The following is a 26,647-nucleotide window of genomic DNA, read 5'->3' as shown; positions in this document are numbered from 1 at the left end:
GACAGACACTGCATGGGATCTTGAGCCAAAGGGGCACTGGGCATTTCATTCACAAAGTACTCCCTTCTCTGAAATCCTTACACACCTCCCGTTTGTGAGTATTTAGGAGAGTGATGAGGACAAGACAACTATCGAGTGCGTGACTCACCCACTTGATATTAGTTTAGCAAAGGTGATAAAGGTATTTAAGAATAGACCAAACACTCATGCAGCAGATGATATCCTTTTGTTTATTGCTAAACTACCATAGTACAGGCAATATATAAAAATATTTTACAGATAGCAAAAAAAATATTACATTGGAGGTTAACAATGTTGTTGTAGGAATGTGAATGATATAAACCCCTTTTCAATTCTTGAAGTTAGGCTTTTGAACAAACAGTTTGATTAAAAGGACATCTGTTAGGATGATTTGAGTGACAGTTGCTCACTCGTGTATCTATTAACATACGGTCTTACCCGAACGAGAGGGATCACTTCATAATTACACACATGCGCACACATACACACATACAACGCGTAAGTCCCAGTTAGGCCACAGTTACTAAGACTGAGCTGTACCTTGATCCTCTGTTCCCAGGTCTCACCGCAGAGCTTGTGTGGTAAGGTACTGATCAGCATCAGTGAGATGATGGCAGTTTAATCCTGGAATAAGTGATTATTCCAACAACACGTCTGTGGATTTCTGGGCTATTACAAACACATACAGCATTATTCATTTTTGTGACTCAATCATTCTAGAGCTTTCTACCCAATTTTGCTATTTTATGAGAGTTATTGAACAGAAACTCAAAATACTAACTTTTCCCCAGATAACCACTCGTTTGCAGCCTATATGATCTTTTACAGTACCAGCACCTTCATTTGAAATTTATTGCAATATGGGTCAGGTACCAATTTATTTTTTTTTGTACCCCAGGAACGATGAAAATGGCTAAACGAATCTTAAACAGACCATAGTAGATGAGATAGGTACTGACTGGGGGTCAAACAGATTGCTATCGGCTGTCACCCACTGCAGTTATAAAGTAGCAGACATTAGAAAAGACAGATGTCAATCTTATGGAAAATGTTCAAAAAAGGTGGATTATTCATTCTGAACTGAGATTAATAAAGAATTATAACTTTCCACGTGTGATGACAGATAGATGCCTTACATTTACAGGTAAGAAATCATTGCAATGTAAACGATGAGGAAAACAGTTGATTTCTGGAGAATTTACAATTCACCCAGTCTAAACCTAACATTGGCGTCTCTTTGTATTGCACAGGAATACGTAATATAAATAACGAACACTCAGAATTGCAGATAAACCGGAACATCAGATGACTTTAAGTGGTGAAAAATTTATGAAGATCTGAATCAGTTTAAGATTTGGAATTAAAAGAGTCGTTTTCTTGAATCCCATCTGGCAGATAATTGCTCCCTATTAAGTAGCAATTTGGAAAGAAATGCAGGGGAAAAAGTCAGATTGAAATATTTAGAAACCTATTTCTGAAGTGTTTAAAGCTGTCTTTGAAGTCTTTGGAAAATGTATCAATTACATCTTTTCTTAGGACAATAACAATTCAACAACAATTGCATAGAAAATTAATACACTCAGAAAATGAAAATTGATCCTTTATAAATACTATCCTTAATTCAAAAGTTGTTGCATATTTGGTCAGACGAAAAGCATAGACACTTTTTTGCAAAGATACGGATTACAAAATATACTTTAAAAAAACATGCTAGCTAATTTGAGAACTGTTTTAGATATGTTATGAAGCAGCAGCATTTTATACAATAGAGAATAACATAGTGCTGGTTTTGGAAATATTCTACATTCAGAAAATGCTGTATTCCTACGAGAAGAATGGAAGTGATACATATTTACATGGATACAAATAAAGCAAGTGCAAAAACCATGGCTCTTCTACATTCTTTCTACCAATAAAAACACATACATTAGACACTTTCATTCCACTGCTGTTGTTCAGGTCTTACATTTTGCTCATTCTCATGGAGAAAAACAAAAATGGGACTTCATATTTCATTGCAAGGATCTTCGCGAGCAATTACTTTCCTGGCAAACTGTACTTCCAGCACTCATAACTGACAAAAAAAATCTTCCTGATATCTGTCCACTCCCATTCCACTCTCGGACTGTTTATATATCATAAACGATGATTTTATTCTACGTATTCATATATTTGATGCAGAAGTTTATCAAAGCTCATCCTGTATTTGCAGCCAAAGCTTGGATGGAAAAATGGAAGTTAAAAAAAAAAACGCACACACATACAAAAACGAAAGAGATGATGAACTTTGAGTTCCAATGAGCCCCATGCACTTCTCATGGTATAACTTTGATGGAAAATGCATTAGAGTTGTTCACCCTGTAGACAATATATTTGGAGGCCTTTGGTACAATGGCAGGAAGGCACTGTGGTGAAACATTCAGATAACTGAGGAAAGACAGAATTTCCTCATGTGCAAATATGGCTATCTTCCAGATAAAGTGAGAACAAATTACTCACAAAATGGTATTAACTCTTCCAAGGTTAAGCTAATGCTTCTACAGAAAGAGAGCAAGTTGTATTAAGTAACAAAATATTAATACTGGAAAAACACTGCTCAGCAAGAACAGGAAATAATTTAGTACTGTGTATTTTGAAGTTCTTCAGCCTAGCTATATAATTTTAACATATCAGTTTTCTTTTTAAAAAGAAACAACAAAGCGTAAAGCGATGGACGAGGATACGCCTTTTCTCCGGAAATAAATATAAAGTTGGTTAAAGCTGTATTATTTAACTAACAGTTGCACGTGAAAGCGGAGAGAGTAGCACAGCCTGACCTCATGTAGCTGTAAATAAAACCACTAAAATGTAGTCTATATTATATACATCTCATGAACCCTCGCTCCAGTAGCTGGCTTCACGTGCCTGCCGAGGGCTGGCTGACTGGAGCCAATTACAGGAGCGCGACCCAAGTTTGTAACAAGGTGTGTGTGCGTTCACATATAATCATATGTACATAATATAACCATATATATCTGTGTATACATGGTTATATTATATAAATATATATGTATGTGCACCTACACAAACACACATACAGATTAATATTTACGCATTAAAAACGAGGAAGAAATACAGCTATTGCAAGCACGAGTAAACACTTGTAGCACATTTAAAAAAAAAATATATCCTCTGCCCCCCTCGCTATAGCAAAGTGCCTGAAGGAACACGTAAGAGCAGTGGAAATCTTACCCTTCAGTTAAAGAGCACGTGTTTCATGGAGCATCCTGCAAAGCAGCTTTGATGGAGCATTGCAGGGGCTCAGGGGTTTGCCTGCCTGGGTCCCTTTGAACACTGAAAAGCCTTTGCTATGCGTCCACATTTTTCTTGCCTGCTATACACGTGTGCCTTCTAGTAAAAAAAAAGGGGAGAAAGATGCTTAAAAGATGAATGGGGGACAGTGGCAAAAAAAAAAAAAAAAAATCAGTCTGCATCATGACATGCATAGTGCAGTGGCTCATGGCAGGAGAAGGTTGCTGGTGGATTTGGTGAGCGGGTATCTGACTTTGAGAGCAGCCGTTCAGCTGTATACAGAAGACTATTGACAAGCAGTTGCTATGGACAAGCACCAAATAAGCAGCAGTATTTTTAGACTACGTCAGTGCGTCTACGGATTTGAAAAGTAGTTCATGTTCTTCTTTGATATTTTATTTAAAATCCCCAGCAGGAGAAAAATTTCTGTGAGTTATTTGGGGATTTTTCGTTTTCTGTGAATGGGGTTTTGGTTTGTGGTTGTTTTTTTTTTTTTTTTTTAAATTTCTCCTATACTTTACAGGTTGGCTCAGGGAAAAAAAACAGATGGCCACGTTTGTACTTCCAAGCGTTAATTCTGTGAAACTGGGAGACGTGGTTAGTCTGTTCTTTTGCTCAGCTGCATCAAAGAGCTTCTGACAGGCAACTTTTGTGCTGAGGAATTTTTCAAAATTGTCCAAAACATCAGAGTGAGTGCATTAAAAATCCATAATATGTGTCAGATTCTGGCAAACTGGCAGTTTTAAAGCAATCCAAAATAGCTTATTTGAGGCATGTAAGCCAGTCGAAGTTCTATACAAGGGCTGTTTAACAATCAATAATTCCCCTGCAGAGAAGTCATTTCAGCTAGTCCCAGCTTCAGTTTTGTTTCTGTAAAAGTAGTAATAAAAAAGGCCATTTTCACTGCTGCAGGTAACAGGCTGAGGCTTGGCTATCTCAACATTTGTACCGACACACCATGTGGAATTCACAATATGGGCACCAGGATGAGGCATTCTTGGCCAGTGACGTTTTGGTGTTGCTGAAATGGGATACAGGGGACTCGTTTTGTGACAAAAGGTTTGAATCTCACAAAGTGGACCAATGCCTGCTACCACTCACTCGCTGTCTTACACTACTGCTGCCAGTGTGTGTTAGCAGTACTTCAAGGGGAAAAAAAGAGGCAAACTCCCCAAGCTGCATTATTACTGTCATTAATGCGTTATTAATGTCCAAGGTTATAGGTGAGACGTAGGTCAGGTGTTCTGGAAAGTCTAATGCTTCTAACTCTAAAACTGAAGATCTTGCAGAGTTAAAGTGCCAGCTTTTAGTGACAGAAAATACATTCTTCTCAATACACCTGAAAAGATTCCTCTTGAACTGAGCACATACTCTGCAGGGTTTGTGCAAGATCTTTCTTGCAATATGGGGGAACCAATTATGCAGCTGCTCTCCAGGTTTGCTATATTCATGTAACCTAATTCCTGCTGTGAGCATGCGGACACGTTGGTGTTTAGCAAAGTTTACTGTGAAACAACTGAGAACAGGATAGATTCACTGTGCTCTAGAACAGAGATCAGGCTCTGCACTCTTAAAAATATCGTGTTCCTCATTTACAAAACCAGAAAAGATTACTACATATCTCCTACAATATTACGGCTATTTTTTACTGTACATTGATTATCCACTCACAATGCCTTTTCATCACACTGTGGTAGCAATGACACATCAAAATGTTACAAACTTTCTAGCTGTACAACTGCAGATGGCAGCGGTTATCTCTTATCATGATAAGCCTGCGGCAGTACAGCATATTCTAACACATGAAGCAAAACATAACAAAGATACTAACTCACGTGGAAATTTCACCTTTCCAGAAATTGCTGGTAGCTTTGCAAAGCTAAAGAGACAAGGTGAATATAAGTAAGTGTATACTTTTTCTGGAACATATGGTTTCTGTAAGATGCAAGTCTTTTCCTCTGCAGCTTGTGTGGTTAAATGTTACAGCTGCTAAATGAGATAAGTTATGAGCCAAGAGCAGGTTCTATATGAAAAGAAACAGCAACAATTTATTAGAGAGAAAATATCTAAGATGTGTTCATACACTGACTAAATATTAATACGAATCAAACATAAAATCTTTGGATTTACTGTGACTCCTATATATTAATCTCTGTTTTATCTGGGTTTCTTTTACCTTGGGACAGGTGCTAGAACTGCGGAATTGCTCTTTTCACTGGTTCTCTGTGAGCATCCTTCTCCTTCAAATTCCTATCCAGTCTGACAAGAACAATGAAGAAAACTCCGGGATTCAGCTGACATCTACTGTTTGAAACACTGATCACAGTGCTCAGAGTCAGAAAAAAAAAATGGCTTTTGATCCCAGGTCAGATAAAGGCTGAGCAAGCTTGGATTGCCTCAGTTTCCTACAACGATAAAATGTCTCAAAAGTGCTTTGAGACCTGGAGGGCAAGTCATTGTTAGCAAACTGCAAAACGTCGTTATTCTTTTATGGAATATATTACTCTTTCTTCCCCCGTTTCCCACCCCACCCAAATAAGCACTAATATATAACCTCCCTTGCTTTGTGCGGTGTTCAGGAGTGACATCTCGCTTCTCCCTTATTACCAAGATAGATCGATACATAGACAGATATTTTGCAGCAGGCTTGAAGAGTTTCCTCAGACAGATGCTCTGTTATATGAGAACAATACAGTCTTTGGACGAAAGGAAGGGTGTCCTTCTCGATGTTTACAGAGAGAGGTGGCGAGTTGCTTAGTCAAGGCTGTCAGCTCGATGCCAATACATTGTTCCTTGCATTGAATTGGTGCCTTGAGATGAACAGTTAAGGAAGCGTGAGGTTGCAGGGGCATTGGAAGGATCTAAGAGGTCAGTTATGGAAGGATTCGGTAAAAGTTGTCTCTTCTATGTCTGATTTCTGGCAGGGAGTCCAGAAAATTCCTTCCTGATAATTTCGTTAACTGTGAAATAAAAGAAAGAGGAAGAAATGTTAGAGCACTTTCAAAATCACAAAAAGTAAATGCAATCCTTGAGCAGTTTGCTGTTAAGCTGAAAACATCCCCTCTGTATTCATAACAAAATGTTATTAAAACCTAAAACTTTAAGTCCTATTTACCCAGACTACATATTTTTGGAAGGCAAGGGGGAAGGAGCGGAGAGAGGGGGTTTACACTGTGTTCAGCATGCTTCAACTACCATAAAAGCACAACTGAGAAGCTGTACCAAGCGTCCAGTACACGCTACAGCCCTTACGTACGCAACACTTTCCCTCTTTCACAGACATTTGCTTTACCTCGGCTAAAAACCATAAATATCTGTAAGTATCTGAGCATTTTAATATTCTCGCTAGGTTGAAATAAGAATATGTTGAACAGAGAAAGGTCAGATTTCGAGGAAATATTATGGACAGTGCTGAAAACACAGAGACTGCAGTTCAGGTGAAAAAGTGTTGGCTTTTTTGTGTTTGGGTTTTGGTTTTTTTGAGGGGGGCGGGGGGGGATGTTACATCTTGCTGTAGACTCTATTTGCCCTACAGTTTCGTTATAGTTTGTTTGTAGATTGCAGCATAAGCAAACTTCCATGCATCGCTACGATACTCTAGGAGACTGGGACAGGCTTGTTAATAAAGCTCAAGAGAAGACACAGAAGAACTTTGTTATCTGTTTAAAATCAGAACAATATTACATATTATATATAACAGCCATGCTCTCCCGTCTACCTTTCACACTTGTTTGCCTAAAGCCTTTGGTACCTCCCAGAACACTAATTCTCTCTCTAGGCTGCACTTGTATTAGGAGACACATGATGTGCCAAACTCCAGCACTGCCTGTTTTGGGGCTCCATTTCACATGCAGCTCCTTGGTGCTGTATTCACCAAGGGGGTCCGCGGTTCAGAAACTCTTTATCTACTTTGACAAATCTGCGGTAAAATCAAAGGTTTCAGACCCCAGATCTAAATGATTTCTCCTCATTAATATTTAAGGACTGGACAAGGACTAAATCAAACCAAACACGACCCTCACCCAAGACTGATTAATCCTCAGGTATGCAGCTGCAAGGCTCCCCCATATTTAGGCCCATTTCTAACAGATGTTTATGAAAAAAAATTAATTGACATAGTATTTCACCACTTCCCACAATTAAAAAAAAATGGCACCCAGTCTCTTATTGTCTGTGGGAAGGGGAACACATGATTTAATTTTTAATGTTTGACTAGTAGTTTGAAAGCTCCCTCCACTCTACACGCAATGGAATTTATCTCTGAGACAGTAAAAAAAAAAATCTATGTTTTATGCAAAGCTCCATGTTATTACTGTACAGATGTCTGCTGTGGTGGGCTATACTCCTCAAGGACTAAGTATTTGCCCTGAGCACAGCACAGGTGCTTGATGGTAGGAGCAAAGAGCCAGCCCTCCATGTTTCCAGGTACAGGAAACTCTCCTGAAGGAACCCCATAGCCTGCGCCACACAAGGCTATTTCCATCCCTCTGTCTCAAAAATCCCACCGTTAACAGCTCAGAGTTTAGCTCTTTCTAATTTCAGCCAGGAAATGCCTGATTTCAACCACACTGGTGCCTCTTGGAGAAGACATGGGCAAAAAAGCATGGCTGACAGCAGAACCTCCTGTCCTCTCCTACTGCCCAACTTTCTACCTCCCACCCACACCTGGTAGCTTCTACCAGCCTTTTGGGTGAATTCTTGCAAATAAAGCACGTGTGGGGTGTATTTGGTGTGTTGCTGCTCTGCAGTGCAAGCAAGCAACCAGTGGGAGGTGAGGTTGGTCCACTTTCAGGCAAAAAACCTCCTCCAGCTCAGTTAGAAGGGCTTCCTGTTTGCTCTACCCAGGAAATGAGAGGAGCAGGTCTTCAATGGAAATTTTTCACAGCCTCAGCTAAAAATAGCAGTGAGGTAAAAGAAGTGGGCACCCACTCTTACAGGGTCATTTCCTTTCTAAAAGCAAGTGGGCCGAGACTGCAGGCCGATTTATTTATCGACACATTTGTTTGAGCAGCCAGCATACCAAAAATACCGTGTACGAGTTTCCTTTCATTTAATACAACCACCACTTGTGGAAATACTGTAGCCAACAGTCATCTTCATCTAGGAAGGGTTAAATACTAAGTGAAAAATGAGCAGATAATTAAATGGAGTTTGCTAAACCTACAGTCTTTTGAGGAGTCCATTTTTGGTTCTGTTTCCCAGCCTGAGCTCTAGGCAAAGTGAAATCCGTGGTGCAGCACCAGCAGACCCCGAGCCCAGAGCCTGGCCAGTGTGGGGACCTCCGCTCACCAGCTCCAGGCAGGTTGGACGGTGCGGTGAAGGGCTTAGCCTGCAAACTTCACTTTCCTTCCTGCATGCTGCAGGGGAGGTCAGCCGTGGGGTTTGCGGGCTGAGGTTACAGGGGGCCTACAATCTGAAAGAGCTAAAAAGCTGTGGGGAACTGTATGAAACATTAACGCCGTAGCTGAGCTGCAGGACCGTGCTTGGGTGCAGTTGGGCTCTCTCTGCATGAGCTCCTACAGGTGGGAAACTGGATTTTTGTTTTAAGCATCTGAATGACAAGGGAGCTTCCTCTTACTAGTTGGCCTCAATGTCCTGTAGTCACCCTGAATTTCACCAAAATCCATGTGGTGAGGGGAGATAGGTGCGGTCTAGGTTGGGCAACACTAATCTGGGAGCTCTATGGGAAAGACGTGTAAGTCAATGATTGTCTCAGCACAAAAAGTCCTAATCTACAACCAGAGCGCCTAAATCTAATAAGTACATAAGTGTTACAGGAATGGACCCCAAGGCCAGTATCTCCCAGCTTGGCGCCACCTCCAGAGTGAGTTTAGTGAAATCACACATCTTTGGTGATCTGCTCCAGATTTGAGAGCATGTGGATCTGGATCCAGGTGTAATCTCAGTGACTTGGGTTTCAATAGTAGGTTGAACAAAACCAGCGACCTGAGACATATCTAAACTTCAGAGGAAGCTGAGACCATGTGCTGAACTCACTATTCTGAACTCCCATTTATTTTTTTGGTAGCATGGTTAAAATGTATCTCAAGTATCAGTTCTCATTATTTGCTCATTTCTAGCAGAGAGGAAATGGAGATGATGTGATTAATAAATAAAATATTGTTATTTAAGGTGCCTGGCCTGTGGCAGCTCTGTAGCACAGTGCTATTGATCCATTTAATGAGAGAGAACTGATTAAATGGGGCCATGAGGACATATGCCAAGATAATGAAAGATTAAATCATAAAAAAGGATATTGAAATTACAGCTGACGTCATCCATCCAGACCAAGGAAATGCCTAGTTAGGCCTGAATCCCTTCAGCATATCCTCTGCTAGATACTGCTGTTGTACGAATATTACAGCCCCAGTACTGAGAGATCCCCAAGTCAGCTGAATGCGAAAGGCTGGCCGAAGTCATGGGAGAATGTCTGCGTTCTTCTAATCACTCAGCTTTGATGGGTTAGAGTCGGTCTCTCAGGCTCCAGTCCTCAAAGACATTTAAGACTCTAATTCACATCCTCTCAGATAGAAATCTGGAGTGTATTCACTTGCGGGATGATAGTGGGTTGTATTAAATACCGAGCTTCAACTAGTAGTCCAGAGACAGAAAACAGTCTCCAATTTTAGCTGGCAATGAGTCAGGCTCCTTGTAATTGATTATATACACGCACACACACTCATATGCATGCATACGCACACATTCACACAGACATCAGAATAACAACTTTATTAGCGTTATTCCATGTATACATCTGGAATAACACCGATGAAGTCGATGCTGTCACAGCACTATGCCCATGGCAGTGACTGGGGTCTCGTGCCCTTTGGCTCTCATCAGAGGAGGCAAAGTTCAGCTCCAGTGGGCTTCTCCCTGCAGTATTCCATGTTTGCTCCGCCGACGCAGCCAAGAGGCATTTTTACATGCAAAGCAAACACATGACACGCAGGGAGGAACTAACGGCATAACAGGGACTGGGGAGGAAAGCTGAACCCTGAATTTTCAGTGTGCTCTCAAAATGTGACCAGGCAAACCATGGTCCTAACGTGATTCTAGTTGCTGCCTGGAAACAGCAGGATGCTTTAGCTTTAGCCCAGCATGCACAACCCCATCTCTCCTTCCCTGCCCACCAGGCCCCCAGCTACTTCAGGACAGCTCTGTGGTACACAAGTGGAGAAGAAAAAGAATGGAAAAAAAAAATTAAATTAAATTAAGTGAGATTTTAAACCCTTTAAGCCAAATAAAAAGGGGCATGACTTTTTAATTGAAAAAAAAAAAAAAAAGGTTAAGAGAAACACACAGCTGGAGAAAAGGCAGAAAAGTACCAATTACCTTTCTTTTTGATTGCTTGGATCAAAGATCACAGTCATTCTTTTTCATATAATGTTTTGTATCCAGCTAAGGTGTGTGTCTATCAGCTCTGAAAAAGATTTGCAAAACCATTTTTGAGAAAAAAAGGTAACCTTTGACCTATGTTGCAAGGCCAAATGTTACAGTTTTCAGCTACTCTTTCATTTTGTGGTTTAATTTATTAAAAGGACATTTCAGCATATACAATACATAAGGCAGAACTTAACCGCTGACCTTTCCGTTTGCTCAGATCCAGAACTAGATTTTACTTTTTACCCCTCTTTTCTCAGCTGATAATATCTAAAAATAAGAATGCAAAAAGTACACTCCTAAATTGATCACAAAACATAAGCGAAATGCTGGTAATTTGATCTGAGACTTCAGAGGCACACAAGGTCCATGCTTCTTGTAAGTCAGGTCAAAGACTAGCCACTGCCTTTTGCAAAATTCAGTTATATTATCGTCTTAGTGGCCCAAATAAAACATGACACATTTATGCCAGATCAAAAGTCAGTCCCTTTTAAACAAGAGATCTAACCACAGTGTCCATGTAAATTAGACTTTGCCTTAATTGTACAGAACAGGAAAGATATGTGCAAAGAAAGTACGAAAGTTAGAGTCTTTGCTTCAAACACAAATAAGGTGAATTACTTTTTCTCATAAAATGGCAATATATTAAATTCTGTTTCACTTTTTTTCTGTCTGATCTTTTTAGATTTCTTTTGAATTCATAATGAAAGCATTTGGCACTTCTGCAAAACCATGTGGAAATTAAAAAAAAATCACTGCAATATTAAGGAGAAAAAAGTGTTTCTTAAAAACTAAGTTAGTTTTGAGTGCAAGATTCAGAAGTGTCTTTGCTGCTGGATTTCAGGTCACTATATATAGAAAAGAAATATTTTACTTGGCTCCCTAAGACTGTGCAGCCACGTATCGTACGCTGGAACCTACCACTCAGTACACAGCCTATTTCATATTCTGCATCCTGGAAAATCAGCTTTTGCATATGCAAGCAGAGCAACTAATTGACTGGTAAACACAAACTTAGGTGTATCAGGCACAAGGAGCCCAAACCCAACAAACTGTGTTGGGGAAAAATACTGGGTGTGTGCAGAGGGGTTGTTTTATAAATCAACAGCAATGAAAGGCTTTTTTTCTGTAAAATGGGGACTTATAACTTAGCCGTAAAGCTTTGCTTTCACTACACGTCAAAAAAAGGTTTTACCTTGTTGAAATAATGCCAACAGATGCACCCTGCAACTTTTCTTCCTTGTCCTGCTTGTAATCTATTCAGTCTGTGTAAACTATAAACCTCTTCAACACCATCCAGCCCAACAGCCACTAATTAAGCAAATTCTTGGAAGAAGTTACTGATCTCAAACTAAGTGGCAATTCAGCTCTCATGATGCATTTTCACAATAATAGTTTCAACAGACTCAAAACCCAACAGCATCTTTCCATGAATTTAACATCATAATATAGATATCAGATGGAAAACAGAATCTAAATAAAATGCATATTTTTGGCTAAAGCCTGTCCCAACTGAAATTAATATCTAAACTCCTTGTGATTCTCAGGATCCTGATTTCACTCACGACATTTAAGTATCTTTCCCTTATATTTCAATATAGTTCCAGAGTGAGGTGCAAAGTAAAACAATCAGTATCTCTGGTACTATACTACCCAAAATCTTTAACACGAAGCTGGGTGTGCCTGTTAAAAAAGAGCAGGAGATAAATATATCTCTGCTATTTCTACTAAAAAAAAATCAGTGTCCTAAACGCACTATACATCAAAACTATCAAGAAGGAAATACTCAAAAGACAAATCTGTCTGTGACACTACCCCAAGAATTTTAAGGATTTTCTAAGTACCTTCATTATTTTTAGTGTGCTTCCAGAAAAGATCAACAGCCTACCACTACAAAACAACTGTATCGAAAACTGTCCGGAAAAAGTGTGACCTAGTGGTTAGAGCAGAGGACTGGGTAGTGGGACTCCAGCGCCTGGACCTCTGCTATATCATACCTTGCCCTGTTGCCCCAGCCAAGTCCAAAGTATCTCTGAAGGACCAGATTTATTACAGGTTTGCTTTGGTCTAAAAAATGCAGAAAGACTGTGAAGGTCACATTCAGGGAACTTAAATAACACATGCTTAACTAACAGAAAAAAGCCTGAAATGATGATGACCTGCATAGAATGAGCCTATACTAAGTGTGCGGATGTAGTAGAGAGAAATAATTTTCAGAAGTCCGTACCAGGATGATTTAAAGTCCTTAGGTAGTTTAGATCCCAAACTACCAAAGGCACGAGGCACTTAGGGACTCTAAATATTCTAACAGGCAACAATTTAAGTTACTAACCTAAAGCCTTTAAACTCATAAACGTCAGTCAACATTGGAGTGCGCAATATCTCTAAAAATTCTGTCCTAAGTATTTCTATTATGAAATTGAACCAACATAGGCAACGGAGAGCACTTTGAAGACAGTGACCTGTTCTGACTTTGCTGTATAGCATCTAAAGGCAGGACAAGGTGCATCCCCCAAGCCTGAGGATGCCTTGTCCTGGGAGACACTGGGGTACCACTTGTGAGAAGCCGCACAGATGCTCTCTCCACTGACTGTGCGGGAAGTCTGGGAATGGTATCCCGAGACAGTTGGTAGCCTGAATAATTTATTTTAGTCAAACAACCCTCTGCTTTTGTTTATTCATGCATTACCCTCAGACAGAAGTTGTTACTCTGCAGTTCCCTCCAGCCAAGTTCTCTTCAGTGATGCAAAGCGAAGCAACCAGTTAGAAGGGAAGGAAAACAGAGCAGTTTGCAGCAGCGGAGATAACGTGAAACCTGTGCTGCTCTCCCTGGGCTACCTGCTGTGCAAGGAGCTGTTGGGTGCCTGTCCTATTTTGCCATGCTTCACTTCAGCTTGTTACACAAATGGTTACAATCTTGTAAATCAGTAATAAGTTGCACCTGAACCTGTAAGTGATTAGTAAAAAATCATTACACTTCCACGGCCAGAGGACTTTCACACAGTTAATCAGTTAAGAAAAGAACTGGGTGTTAACTGTTTGTTTAATTCCCTGGAAGACCAGTTTATTGAGACCCCCATAGCAAGAGGACTGAAATCTGAAGTGCAAACAATATATGGGAGACTTATATTGCTTACACATGACATACTCTCCTGGAGAAACAGATGCCAAATGCTACCCTAAAGTGAGCTGAACGGAGGAATTCTAAGGCACCTTAATTCTAAGGTGCCATTTGTCGTGCTTTCAGTTATTTAATCCATTTGATCCCTGTTTGAATCTGTTGGAAATCAATGCGTTATGTTTTCTAGGCACCTCCTCCATGAACCAGGAAACTGGGGTTATGTGATATTTGCAGGACACACGTACACACGCACGAGCTTTCTCATCCTGGGTTGCTGACTAGAAGAGCAGAAGAGCAATTTTTGCTCCAGAGTGTGATTTCCTGTTTGCTTGATGGATTTCAGTATTTAGTCGACAATTTTTTATCAGAAGATTCTAAGATAGGCGCAAACCCTGCCTATGCATCGACTGGAGGAAGAATCCCCATCAGCTGGCAATCTAGACAGTGCACCTTCAGGCGCAATGTCATGTCCTTTCCCTCCTGCCCCAATAGGCTTCAGCGTATCACTGTGGGAAGCCCTGGGAGCTCATCTGCAGGCTCAGTCCCTGCTGTAAAAATACCTTAATTTAGAGGAGTTGCATCTTAGTCACTGCACAAGTGCAATGGGAAGAGGCACCCCATCAAAACTGGGGTGTTTCTTTAAATCTCATTCTCAGAACTCTTTTTCTTCTCCATCCACAGCGCTGCACATAGTGAAACTGAACCTGAGGGAGGGTGTTCAGGGTGGCACCCAGTGCCAGGCCCTGCCAACCTCCTTCACGGCTTATCTGGCAAAGAACTGGCTCTGAATATTAATGCTGACACTGCCAGGAACTACATGAATATGAAGCAAAAACTCTTGTGTTATTAAACTTCCTAAGTCTATGATAAATATCCTGTTTATTTATTACATAAATCCTTTAAGTCTGTTTAGTTGCTACATGTAAGGCATAAAGGGACTGCAACAAGATGTGCAGTTCTTCTACGAGTGTCAGCAGCCACTTTGGAAAGCGTACCTTGAAAGTGGAAAACTAGATCAGCCTGGGTGTGATGAGGAACTCCAGGCCACCGTGGATTTGGTTTGTAGTAGCTTTCCATAACAAAGTCTTTTTTTAACTGACTTTCTTTCTGCTCACATATATTTAGATATGACTTTCATTCTGCAGTACTCCGATGCCAGATAGTTTTGGCTGAAATTATAAGGGAAGGGACACGTGTTTGAGTCATGCAGTTGGCTCTCTCTAGTTGATAGTTAGCAAGTTACTGAGAAAAGATGAAGTTTGTATTCAGTTTTAGCTAACATGCAATGAGACCAAGTAAAATATTCCAAGTAGAATAGGCACATAATAAATAAATACACAAAAACTTATACCAGAAGGGGATGAAGTTCATTTTCTTTAACCACATTACTTGGCTAAACCAATACAGAAGTATTAGGCTGATGGACTGAAGCTTAAGAAACACAAGGCAAGAGTCTTCATTTTGTCACTCCTAACTCTTGATCTAACTCTGCGGCAGCAGCTGCTGCTGTAAAGCCCCAGGATGAACTGTGCTCACGTCTTTTTTTGTGCGCGTGGTTTGGACCTTATGAATTTGCTACATAACTGCTGAGATAAGCAGTGGCATTTGGTATTAAGACATGTTTCTTTTAGATGAAAAACGGCAAAACCAAAGGAGGTTGGTGATGATTTTTCCTACAGTAGCTTGCACCTCATGGTTTAAAAGCTAATGAAATTGGTAATAGATACCACAGTGTCTCTAAAATAGTAACTGCCGGCAGGAAAAGCACACAAGCGATAGCACTATTTATTCACATGTCACTGTGCAGTTTCATCATTCTCCTAGACTTAACCTATTTACTAAGAGGCAATATGAGTCATTCAGCGAAGTGTTTCAAAAACAGAGTGAAAAGAGAATGCATGGGAGAAAGCTATTTTTTACAGGAAATAATTGGGGGGTAGGAACCAAAGAACAGTTACAGCATGTTCAGGATTAGCTGAAAGTAACAAGAATAGGCAATACTGCTGCTTTTTTTAATTTCTGTCACAAAGGAACTACCAGAACAAATATTTAATTGAGGGGAAACAAACCATTTAACAAATATTTAATTATGGGGAAACAAACCACACTACCTTTCCCTGTAGGCAGTTTTGCAGGGGATGAACAGTCAATAATGTAATCTATTTTCTTCCCTTGAGCACTAGCGCTTACATCTATTAATCCACAAAACTATTTACTGGCTCTAATTCTCTGGCATCTTATCTTCTGCTGTGTCTTAACTTTGAAAGCGTCCCCGCTGAAGGGCTTGTGGATTCTTGCAGAACTCAGGCCTCTCCAGCAAACCGGGTTTCCCTCCGAACATGTCTGAACTGAATTTTGAGCCCAGCGCTCAGGAGAAAACAGCCTGCAGAAAATCACTGTCCTAAGGTAACAGGGAAGATGCACAAGTGGCCTACGAACAATTTTGCCAGACAAACCAAGCTCTCCTCTGGAAGAGGCATGCAAATAACCTTCTGCTTGCAATTACTCTGCTTTCACAAACAACTTCAGAACAGCGAGTGCAAAGAAGGCATATGTTTCTTATGTGTCTTATTTTAAAGAGGATTATGGGCAGTAGGCACACTGTTGGTTGTGAAAAATACTGAGCATGGGAACACATGAAATCACTTTTGCGCACAGATTATTTTTCTATCATGACTCCACATCCTTCAGCAAATGAATGTTTGGAGCCAGATTCTTCCCTTCTTTGTGTTCAGCACTGAATGTTGAGTGCTGTTTTAGGAGCCCTGGTATCAGGAACTGCCTCTGCAGGTGATGGAAAGGGATAGGCACCGATAGAGAGGTCTGCGGGTCTTGGCAACGGGAGTCCAGGACAGCTGAGCACCTAACTTTGGGGCTATAGTTACAAATTCCAAGTTAGCTGGAAAGAATCCAGACCATTAAATATTTAAGTGGTTATTGACAGGGTGCTACCATTCACATATAACAATGTCAAGGAGGTGTCACATACAAGATACTGTGTGTCTGCCCACATCCATCTGTTTGCTTTTATTTTGCACTTTGACTGTAAGTCCTTTGAGGCAGGAACTGTTTTTTTCCTTTGGAGTTGACACAGCATCTGCCACAATGGAGTTCTCATCCATGTGGGGGTTTCTAACATAAAATAATGTAATAATAAAGATACTAAATAATACTATGGAGTATATCTATAAATCAGAGACCATTACGAACTGAGAAGGAGAACTAATTATATGATACACCTATAACTACAGAAAGGACTACGGGGACTAGACACTCTAAGTGACTTTGCATCTCACCTCAAGAAGGCCAGGAACCTCTGACAGTAAATAGCTTGAGAGCATAAGAAAAATGTATATGCATCATCTAAATACCCAAAACTTTCAATTTGACTCAATGGCACAAACGATAAAACTTTTGTTCTCAGTATGAAAAGAAAAGAAAAGGGGGGGATATAAATTACCAGAAAGAGAAATGAGCTCCTCGATGTTCAATAGCTGTTGAGGTGACTATCTTTAGCTGAAGTGTAGCCAGCGCTATTGAGGTTGGGCAATTCCCAACCTCACCACAATAGCAATAACCTACATTTGTTCAGAAATTAGCCCTCAATTATTTGCAGACCTCCCATCCCAATTCCAGATCAAGATGTAGGAACAACCACCCAAAGAGACTGCCCCAGGGAATCCTTCCCAGGAATTAATGATGAGCCATCCCAAATTTCCAACTGTGAGGTCTGAGCGCTGTGTGTATCCCCATGCAACCCAGGCAGGAGGCAAAATACTGTGCTCACTGCAGTGTCTCAGGGGCATGCTGCAAGACACTGCAAGTACCTAGCAAGACCATCCTACTCACTCCCAAGCTCTCATCAGCTGTATGACAACATTCTCCTTTATATGTGAGTTTGCACAGCCAGCTCACGAGCACTGCATTTGTAGCTCATATTGAACCTATTATGTTTGTATTTAACCATCCATTGCTACACTTCCTGGGTGAATTCCAACGAAACAACGAAGGCTTTGGAACCATATCATGATAAAACACCCTCTTGCCTAAAATAAAGATAAAACTTGCTTACATTTGATATGATCTCATCTGACTACAGAACACATTCAGAAGCAATTGGCAGGCCATCCCCTCAGCTAGGAACGCGGATTAAATGGGAACACTGTCCTGCAGTTGGGGAACTAGCCACAGACAGATGGAAGAGACAGTAGTAGCAAAGTGGAAGGCCAAGATCACCATAACTCTTTCTGAGCAGTCCTGGAAGGAGAGTGACTGCCAACACAAATGAAATGCCCCAGCTAACACACCCAGCATAACGAAACTGTGTGAAGCCACCACAAGGCCAGATTTTTAAAGGTATTTTGGTAGCTAAGTCTCAACTAAATCACTGTGGATTAGACATCTAGCCACTCTAAAAAAAAATCAAATATGCAAAGAGACAGGCATGCATCACCTCTCAGAATCTGGCCTAAGCTGTGCCCTGACTACCACCAGCTGCTGTGCTTCGTCCCAGGCTCAATGTGGAGGAGAAGGACAATGGATCAGCCATGATGGGGAGAAACCCAGCGGACGCAACAGCACCACTGTCCATCCTAACCTGCGCTCCCCCGTAACTCATCAGGCTCAGAGACTTGCCTATGGGCTGTAGCACATACTCCCAGCCAGCCCTGGCTCACGTGGTGTTCCTCGGCACTGCAGGATTGCCTGACAGTGAACGTGGGTGCAACACTTCACATTGGAATTACCCACTGGCCCAGCAGCAGCAAAAGGCAGGTGCCTGGCAAAGGGAAGGGAATATTCCAGGTACTACAAAAATGCCACATGAAAAGAACTAAAAATGAAAGTAATTTACTGGTGGGAAAAGATAAACCAAGAGGCTGGGTCTTCCCCCTTTCAGCCAAAAAGTTAAAATGCGCTCAAGTTTAAGTGGGTGGTTAAGCCATGGTGACTTCAGAGCAGGCTCATGCCACAGTGGGTGAACTGAAAATTCCCCCATTTTGTGCTGACAGCAACCAGTGACCTTGGGAGAGCCCTGTCAAGCAGAGATCGGTTATGTTTCACAGCCAAGCCAGCATCCCTGCGGGGCCCTTAGGCATGGAGGGGTGGGAGCATGCTTTGCCCCGGCTGTGCCATGGGTTACACAACAAGGCTTTCGTCTCAGGGGGTCCCCTTGACATGACTGCAATCAACACTAAAAATGATAGCGCAGTTTATATTTGGGCTAGAAATCACCACTGTTAATAGCAACAGCCAGCGGAGTCGCCAGAGAGGGTTTGGTCACTGCTGACCCTGGCTGAGATCTGAAGGATGACCAGGACAAGAGAGGGCTTCAGCCTTTTGGCCACAAAGACAGGCAATTTTTATGTCTCAAGAGGGTGACCATCTCCAGTGGGCACTCTCTCCTTCTCACCACCTGTGCTAGGTGCCCCAAAACCATCCCCCAGTTGCATTTCTTCACCTGCTTGTGCAAGGCACTCAGCCCGGCCCTGCTGCTGTGTGGGGGCAGCATCAGAAGGGGAGCAGAAAGCAACACGAGAGCTGCTAGTTTGGTTTGGGCTTCTTTTTTTTTTTTTTTTTTTTTTGATTCAGAAATGTCATCTGCATCCAGCTGCTAGTATTTTGGAAATCTGCTAGGTTTTGTTTTCCTCATGTGGTTCAGTGCGGCTGATGTTCCAGCTGCAAAACCCTCTGCAGCCAGTGAGCCTGCTTAAAGCAACCATACATGAAAGCCCGTGTCCTGGCCAGTACCTGCTCTCCTGGGAGCACCCTGGGGCTCCCCCTGGGCAGCCTCCTCATCACTCTAATGGGAACAGTGCTTAACTCCATCGCACCCACACCAGATGAGAACGTGGTGATCAGGAACTGCACAAATAGATATCTACATCAACTAATGCGTCAGAGAAAACATTTTAGTTGCAGCCAACAGCATCCTGACCCCGACTTCTGAATGCATGGTAATGCTTATGCTGTGAACTGCAGCATAATAAAATACACTGTAAATAAATAAACTTCCAAAACACTATGGTATTGCTATCCACTTTCAGTTTTTCTGCTTTTTTGTAGAGTTTGTTTTTTAAAATCCCAAATTGTTATGAGTATAATCTATGTTATCTACAAAAAGACCACGCTTCAGGAACAGGGCAGGTTATACATGAATGAGGGTAGCGCCTTTACCCCTGCATATTTTCCTTCCAGTATGCTTTTCCCATGCCAGTTTCAGTTGCCCACTTACTTTCGAGGCCACAATAATCCCCCTATCCCAGAGCAGACATCGCTGCTAGAGGTGGAGAACGGCCAGATCCAGAGAGCCTTGAAAGGGCAGGAGAGACTGCAGCGTGATATGAGGAGGTGGGGGCTTGCTGAGACTTATTTCCAAGGAACAAACTTTTAATGCAGTGTGGGTTATACATGTGAAAACATGGTGATTAAGTTAAGGGACAGGGCTTTATTACTTAAATAATCCTTCCATTTGGCAGCTGAATCCCAAGTCCCCCATTTTTATCCACAGAACTCTAATTCCATGCTCAGTTACTCACTGACACGGACAAAATCATCCATCACTGAAGAGTCAGGTAAATATGAACCCCCACTAAAATGTAGCCTGATCGTGTAATTGGCCTTTACATGTCTTTCCCCTCCCGAGCAATGTTGGGTGATTAATAACCCCTGATGATTATATTTACCAAGTAAGCTATAAAAGAAAGTATAAATGATATGAAAGCGTATTTGCTGCAGCAGAGGCATTCAGTGGCGTACTGGGGGGCTGCGTCCCTGGCAGGGGTAGGACAGTCCCCAGAGGCAGCGATGCACTGCAACCCAACCTCTGTGTGTCCAAAGCCCTGGGGGGAAAGAGAAAGACAAAATCCTCCTTAGAGAATCCCTAACTCCTGCAGATGATACGCACATTGTAGCTGAAGTTAAACAAAGAAGAAAAGAAAATACATAGTGTGGGCTGCCTGTAAGGTCACTACACCAGTGGAGAAGGGATTACTTTAATTTCCCTTTTACCTGGAAAGAAAAATAAACTGAAAAAAAACAAAATAACCCCACCACCTCTTCAAAGGGTTGGAAAAAACCTGTCTGAGAAGGAGATAGTTGAAAACACCTCCTTGAACACGTGCTGTTTTCCATCCCCCATAAGCAGGCCTTAGTGTATCTTTTACCACGGCTGGCCTGGATGCAGGCGTTTCACAGCGCGGGAGAGGCGGGGCGAGGAGCAAGAGGACGTGAAGTTTGCTGTGCTGTCCAGAAGATGAAAACACTAGTGCTGTTTATAGAGGGAAACCCAATTCGTCAGCCCAAATGAATTCCTGTGCTAATCCATGCAGGCTTCATGTTTTCCACCAGCCCCAGCCACTGTAAAGACTATCTTTAGGAGGCACAGTGTGTTTGGAAAGGAGCAGCTGGAAAGAGGAGACGTTTATGCCAGCTTGGAAGGCTTTCTGGTATGGAAAAAGAGGAATGCTCTCTTGGGTCTCCCCACAAAATTAAAGCATCTTCATCCAGAGCAAAACGATGCCAAGCACAACAAACAAAAGCGGCTTTCCCCAACTCTCCTGGGCAGCCGCACTCCAGGGTTCACAATGGTTTCCATAGAACTTGTTTTGCTATCATAACAAATTCGATCTATCCAGGCGTGATGGTGCGCACTGTTTTCTAAAGACAAGAAAATTAATTTCCTCACTTATTTGTCTGCCAAAGCATTTTTGTCTAGGTGCCACAGACAGGGACTCCCCAGATAACTAGTGCATCTGCCGGTCGGCTGAATGCAGCGTTTATGCATCTTGAAAAGAAAAATCCTCGAGAGGTTCTGGTCTGCGTACATGGCATGATGCGAATTACCTTTGCTGCAGAGGCTGGGGGAGAGGTTGCCCTTGGCTAATCATTCTCGTTCCTCAGCCTCTGATCCTCCCAAGCTGAGCTAGCCTCAGCACAGCGTGCCTGCGTGCGGCAATGCGAGCTTCCTGTAATAAACCAGCCATCAACAGTGTGCATCTCTCGCTGCATACATGGGAGGAAATGAATGTCTTGTTATATCGACCACAATCTGTTGAAATGCTAGTAAATATTACTAACTGTGATTACGGGCTAGATTATTTACATGGCCGGTGTACGTTCCCTGAGACTGAGAGCTGCACCGGAATGTCACACGCAGGTGAGGTTTCTTCCAGCCTTTCCACAGACACACTCACGTTCAGCTGTGGGTTTTGAAAAGCAGAGATGTTTTTCTACATGACAGAAAAAGTTGGAGGAGCATTCAATGCTACATCTAAACCAAGACCATTATCAGAACAGCCTGAATTCTTGAAAAGTCTTAATCTTGATCTAAAACTTGCACTAGTTTTGAAGATGGGAAGAGCCATGAATTGTAATCAAGTATAAAACAAAGGTCCACAGATATTCATTTCTAAACAGACGTCATAATAGTTTTGTGTGCTTTTTCTTTTACTAATAGCCTATCAAATTTATACTGAAGAAAAATGTATATTAAAATGAACGTTTTTTAAAAAGGAAACATATCTGAAAACATAGTAGAAGTTATTTGAAGACATGAAGAGCTCTCAGGTAAACCAGTCTACCCAGTTGAAAATCTCACCCGAGGGTTTGCCTGCTGGAAATCAGTATCTTGTAATGCTTTCCAAGGAAAAAGACAGCACCCCACTCAAAGCAAATGCATATGCGTGAAGAAGAAACCAGACAAGAAAAAATTAAATGGAATTCTAAGGAAAAAAAGACCCACAAAACACAACATAATTAAAAAATACAGCTCCTAAAAGTCCTCCTCCAATTTGCTTCAGTTCTGGTTTAAACCAAGACAGTTTGCTCACTGGACCTGCTAATGCCTACAGTGGCCAGTGTTTGCAGGCTATTTCCAGCCTTTGCAAATGTCAATTTATACAAAATTATAATTGCTTCATATCCAGTGACTTGAACTAGGGAACTCTCCCAAGTCCTAAGGACAGCCTCCTAGGTTGGTGACCATTTACCTATAGAAATTCTGAGCCTTATTTTTAAGTGGCTTTCGCAGACTCGCGAAATAGGTATGGCAGTGCCCTCTGTGCCCCCACCAGTGCCCCTTTCCCTGGAAAGCATCAGCTGAAGGTACTGCCTGTGGGCAGGCTGGATGCACCACAACCGCACACAGCGTCTAACGGCAGGTGCCTTTCAAAGTCAGGACCTTCACAGACACCTTCGGAGAACAGCCCTGCTGCCTCCTGGTAAGAATCAGAAACCCAAAAGTGGGTGATGAAGACCCAGCACGAGCACAGGGAGCTATTTGACCATAAAGGGAATGCAATGTCTAGTACATCATCCAGCTTCCTTTGTCCTTGTGGCTACGGAATCTCCTGGAACCAAGGTCTTACAAAATAACCAATGCTGTGTTGCTCATAATGACAGATATTTAACCCAGGGAGGTTCAACTGTCACAATACTTTCACCATTGACTCCCATACTTCTGAAGTGGCTCCCCCTTCATTTAGTCATTCTCACTCTTTCCAATGAAACTTAGAAACCACCTAAATAAACCAGCACCGATTGAGACATTGCAAATGTCATAAGAGTCATTCATGTGTCTCACTATTTGTCCTGCATTTGACTCGATTCATTCATGGATGATGAAGTCATTCATCATTAAGAAACCAAACCAAACCACACCACAATTTGGGAATCTTTGACTAGACTCCCCTGGCAGAGATGATCAGAGGGAATGATTGCAGACTCACACTCCTCTAATTTACTGCCGCTTTTGCCTGGCCCAAATTATTCTTTGCACATTAAAAGCGAATGCTCAGAGTCCTTGCAAAAAGGCAGAGCAAGTCAACATGTAAGCACTGAAAAAGGACTAATTTATGCTGTCACTTTGCTGTGCTATCAACTGGCTATTTCTGCAGGGCCTCAAGGTTTTCTGGTCATGCAGTGCACACTGCTTTGGTGCACAAACAGGTCTGGCTGTGTATGCCAGGCATGCATGCAGTGCACAAACTGCTGTGCTGCCAGCACCCTCCCACCACCCACGAGCCAAAGCCTGCCCAATGCACACAGCTGGCTGGAAGCAAGGGACAGTCCACTTTGACCTTTACTCCCACACCTGACAATTATCCATGGGGAAAAATTCTCCCTCAGATGCAAACCCATCATTCACTCCATTGTCCACAGGCAGAGGTCAATAATACTTTTCTCACTGAATCTAGTTCAACTACGATTTCACTCTAAAGAAATCGTGTTTGTTCAGCGGAGGGCAGAGTTTAGCCTGTGTTTTGGAGTGCACAGTTTCCAAGTTAATAACACATAAAAGGACATGGCTTGATTAAAATGGGAACTGTGTAGATTAGGAGAACCTGCAGGAAGATGGAGAGTATTAGACTAGTTTCTCACTAAATTAGTGTTGCCTTGCTGAGTCACATGGGCATCACTATTGAAGCCCTTTGATCCTCAGTGGTTTTAGTCTAGTTATCAGTAGCTGAAGATTCAACTCTTTTTTACCTAACACTGGTTAAATGCAACTCAAGACCAAGTTTTCAAAGTCACTGTTATCAGACCATTAGTCATGCGAATACAGAGAGACCAGAGTTTTAATTGCCAAACAGACTGTAGTATGTATAGTAGACGTGCACCTAAACTGGAGAATATCAATGTTTGCAAAGTTGGGAGTGCTTGGATTTAGGGGTTTTGTGCAGACCCCTTTTAGAGAGAGGATCCATCTGTGAAATTCACAGCTGGATGTACGCCCAGATTTCTGTGCTTGCAAAAATGAAGCATGGGGACTTGGAGTGATGATTCAGACACAACTGCGTTGTTTATACATTTTAGGTTGGCTTTTACCTTCCTCTGGTTTCTTCTTGGTAAACACAGAAAAAATTACATTACAAAATGAGAAAGAGTATGAAAGCCAGCAGCTGGTTGAAAATTCAAATTAGGAGCTAATATACTGGGAAGGGAGTTTTATGGTCTTCAAGTATTTGCTCTTCTTCCCCTATCTCTCACTCTCCTGCTGGCATGACTACAGATGTGCTGGTTGTTTTTCAAATCAGAGAAGTAGGAATGACCTATTAGGTCATCTAGTATCTCTCGTAGCCAATGCAGGATTATCTTCTTGTACATTTGTCCAGTCTGCTTTTAAAATTCCTCTAAAAACATACTGCATCCAAATTAGAGCACTGAAGTCTCTTGGAACTGGCGAGTAAGCAGCACTATAAAATGACCAGGGAATATAAAGCCATACCAGCTTCTGCTGGGCAGAAAAGTAGCTCTCACTATTTAGAGTTCTCGTAAGAAAACAAACTTTGATGGTAAATTCAGATGATTCATCCTCCATTGTTTATTCAAAAATGGCCAGGGATTTAGAAATAATAATTATTATTATATTTTCATAAGACACAAAGTAGGAAAAGCAGGTGGAAGAAAAATGGATTTTAAATTAATCACCCATAGGTCTTCATTCTTGTGGGAGAAAAGATCTATATAGACAAAAACTCCCCCATCAACTATCCACGCTGCCTGGCAGGATGTCACCTTAACTGGAAAAGTTCTGCTTGTGTGAATAATGCTGAGAATCCAGCCACTTTTCTAGAAGAGATGACTTTATAACTGGCTTTCAGTTTGTACCATAAACAGACTGTATATCTTTAAGATGGTTATTCTTGCCAGGCATTTTATTTCACAATAGTTAAAGAAATGTGCAGATGTTGTCCAAACTTTGCAAAGCAGCAGGGCTCTTTGCAGCTGCTTGCAAGATTTCAGAAGTGCAGTCTGAAAATAGCTCAAGCTGCCTTTTTGCTAGCCATCGCAGCAGGAACAGAATCCTTCGATGTATTATATTGCGGTTTAAGGGGGGCAAAGACCCCTACCCTTTTCCCGCCTTTGCACATTCTTAACATTGACACAATTTGTAATAAACAAAACCGTGAAGAGCAGCAATGCCAAACCCAGGCATTCAGGGTTCATGAGTCAGGCCTCTAATAATCATGAGATCGGTTTTAAAATCATGCAATCAGCTCCCCGCCCCCAAAGTTGCATCATTTTTGTCTGTCTGAATTTTGAAAGATCAAAACACCAAGGTTAGTATTTTTAATGTTTTGGTTTTTCTTGCATCGGACTTGAAAAGATCACTAAGAAAAAAATAGTTCGTATTTTGCTGAAGTCACCTGCACAGGACTTTTGAATCACTATAAATATTCCAAGACTCACATTAAAATTGCAAAGAATTAGGAAAAGCTTCAAGCTGCCATGTGGATGTAAGCCAGCTCACTGGTTACACTTATTCAATTACACCGTGCTAATTTTAAAGGGGAGATAACGGGATAAACTGTGAGGACAAATACATACCTAGCTGTGAGTCGCTTGTATAGTTTTCAGGGAGGGCACAACTCCCCTCAGCAAAGCACCTTTCTAATAAATTAATCCAGCCCATTGCATCATCTTTGCTGGAAGTTACTAACACTAGGATTTATTTTGAGGTGGTCAACATACAAAGCAAGCAGGCTAAGCTCATGCAATTATTGCCCGTGTGAAAAGCCATTATATTTCATATGCTGTAGCTACCCCTACAAGTTTATCCAGCTTAGCAGCACTGGTGTTGCTGGTGAAACCCTTCTTCCAATGCAGACATAGTCATCCCAGTCCAAAAGCCTTTCAGTGAAACAGCTGGTGGTGGTTCCCTGACCTGGCATAAGCCGTGCTGATTCCAGTGTTTTTACACCAACAGAGCTGTGTCTATACAAGGGCTTTTACCATAATAGCTGTGTTAGCAAAATTTAAAAAAAATCAACCACCTTAACCAGCATAGTTATGTGGTAAGCTGCCTAAGTGTAAAACAAGCCTTGCTAAAGGTTT

The 26,647-nt window shown here is 41.6% G+C and overlaps 1 protein-coding gene across 4 annotated transcripts in view; it reads right to left on the bottom strand.

Annotated features, from left to right (window-relative positions):
* Window positions 1–215: 215 nt before the first annotated feature.
* The window catches only part of NFATC2 (nuclear factor of activated T cells 2), a 93,834-nt gene continuing 67,402 nt past the window's right edge, over window positions 216–26,647 (bottom strand). For 3 of the 4 annotated variants that reach the window (XM_074605266.1, XM_074605267.1, XM_074605269.1), the window contains exon 10: window positions 216–6,272. In XM_074605266.1, coding sequence (XP_074461367.1) covers window positions 6,217–6,272 — 56 coding nt within the window. In that variant the 3' untranslated portion in view covers window positions 216–6,216. Of the gene's footprint in view, window positions 6,273–10,644; window positions 10,733–26,647 lie in introns of all 4 variants that reach the window. The other variant, XM_074605268.1, reaches the window with a different exon arrangement.

The sequence above is a fragment of the Larus michahellis genome, chromosome 12, assembly GCF_964199755.1.
Source record: "Larus michahellis chromosome 12, bLarMic1.1, whole genome shotgun sequence".
Classification (NCBI taxonomy): domain Eukaryota; kingdom Metazoa; phylum Chordata; class Aves; order Charadriiformes; family Laridae; genus Larus; species Larus michahellis.
The sequence above is the reverse complement of the archived record's forward strand: the minus strand, read 5'-3'. Positions and strand labels throughout refer to the sequence as shown.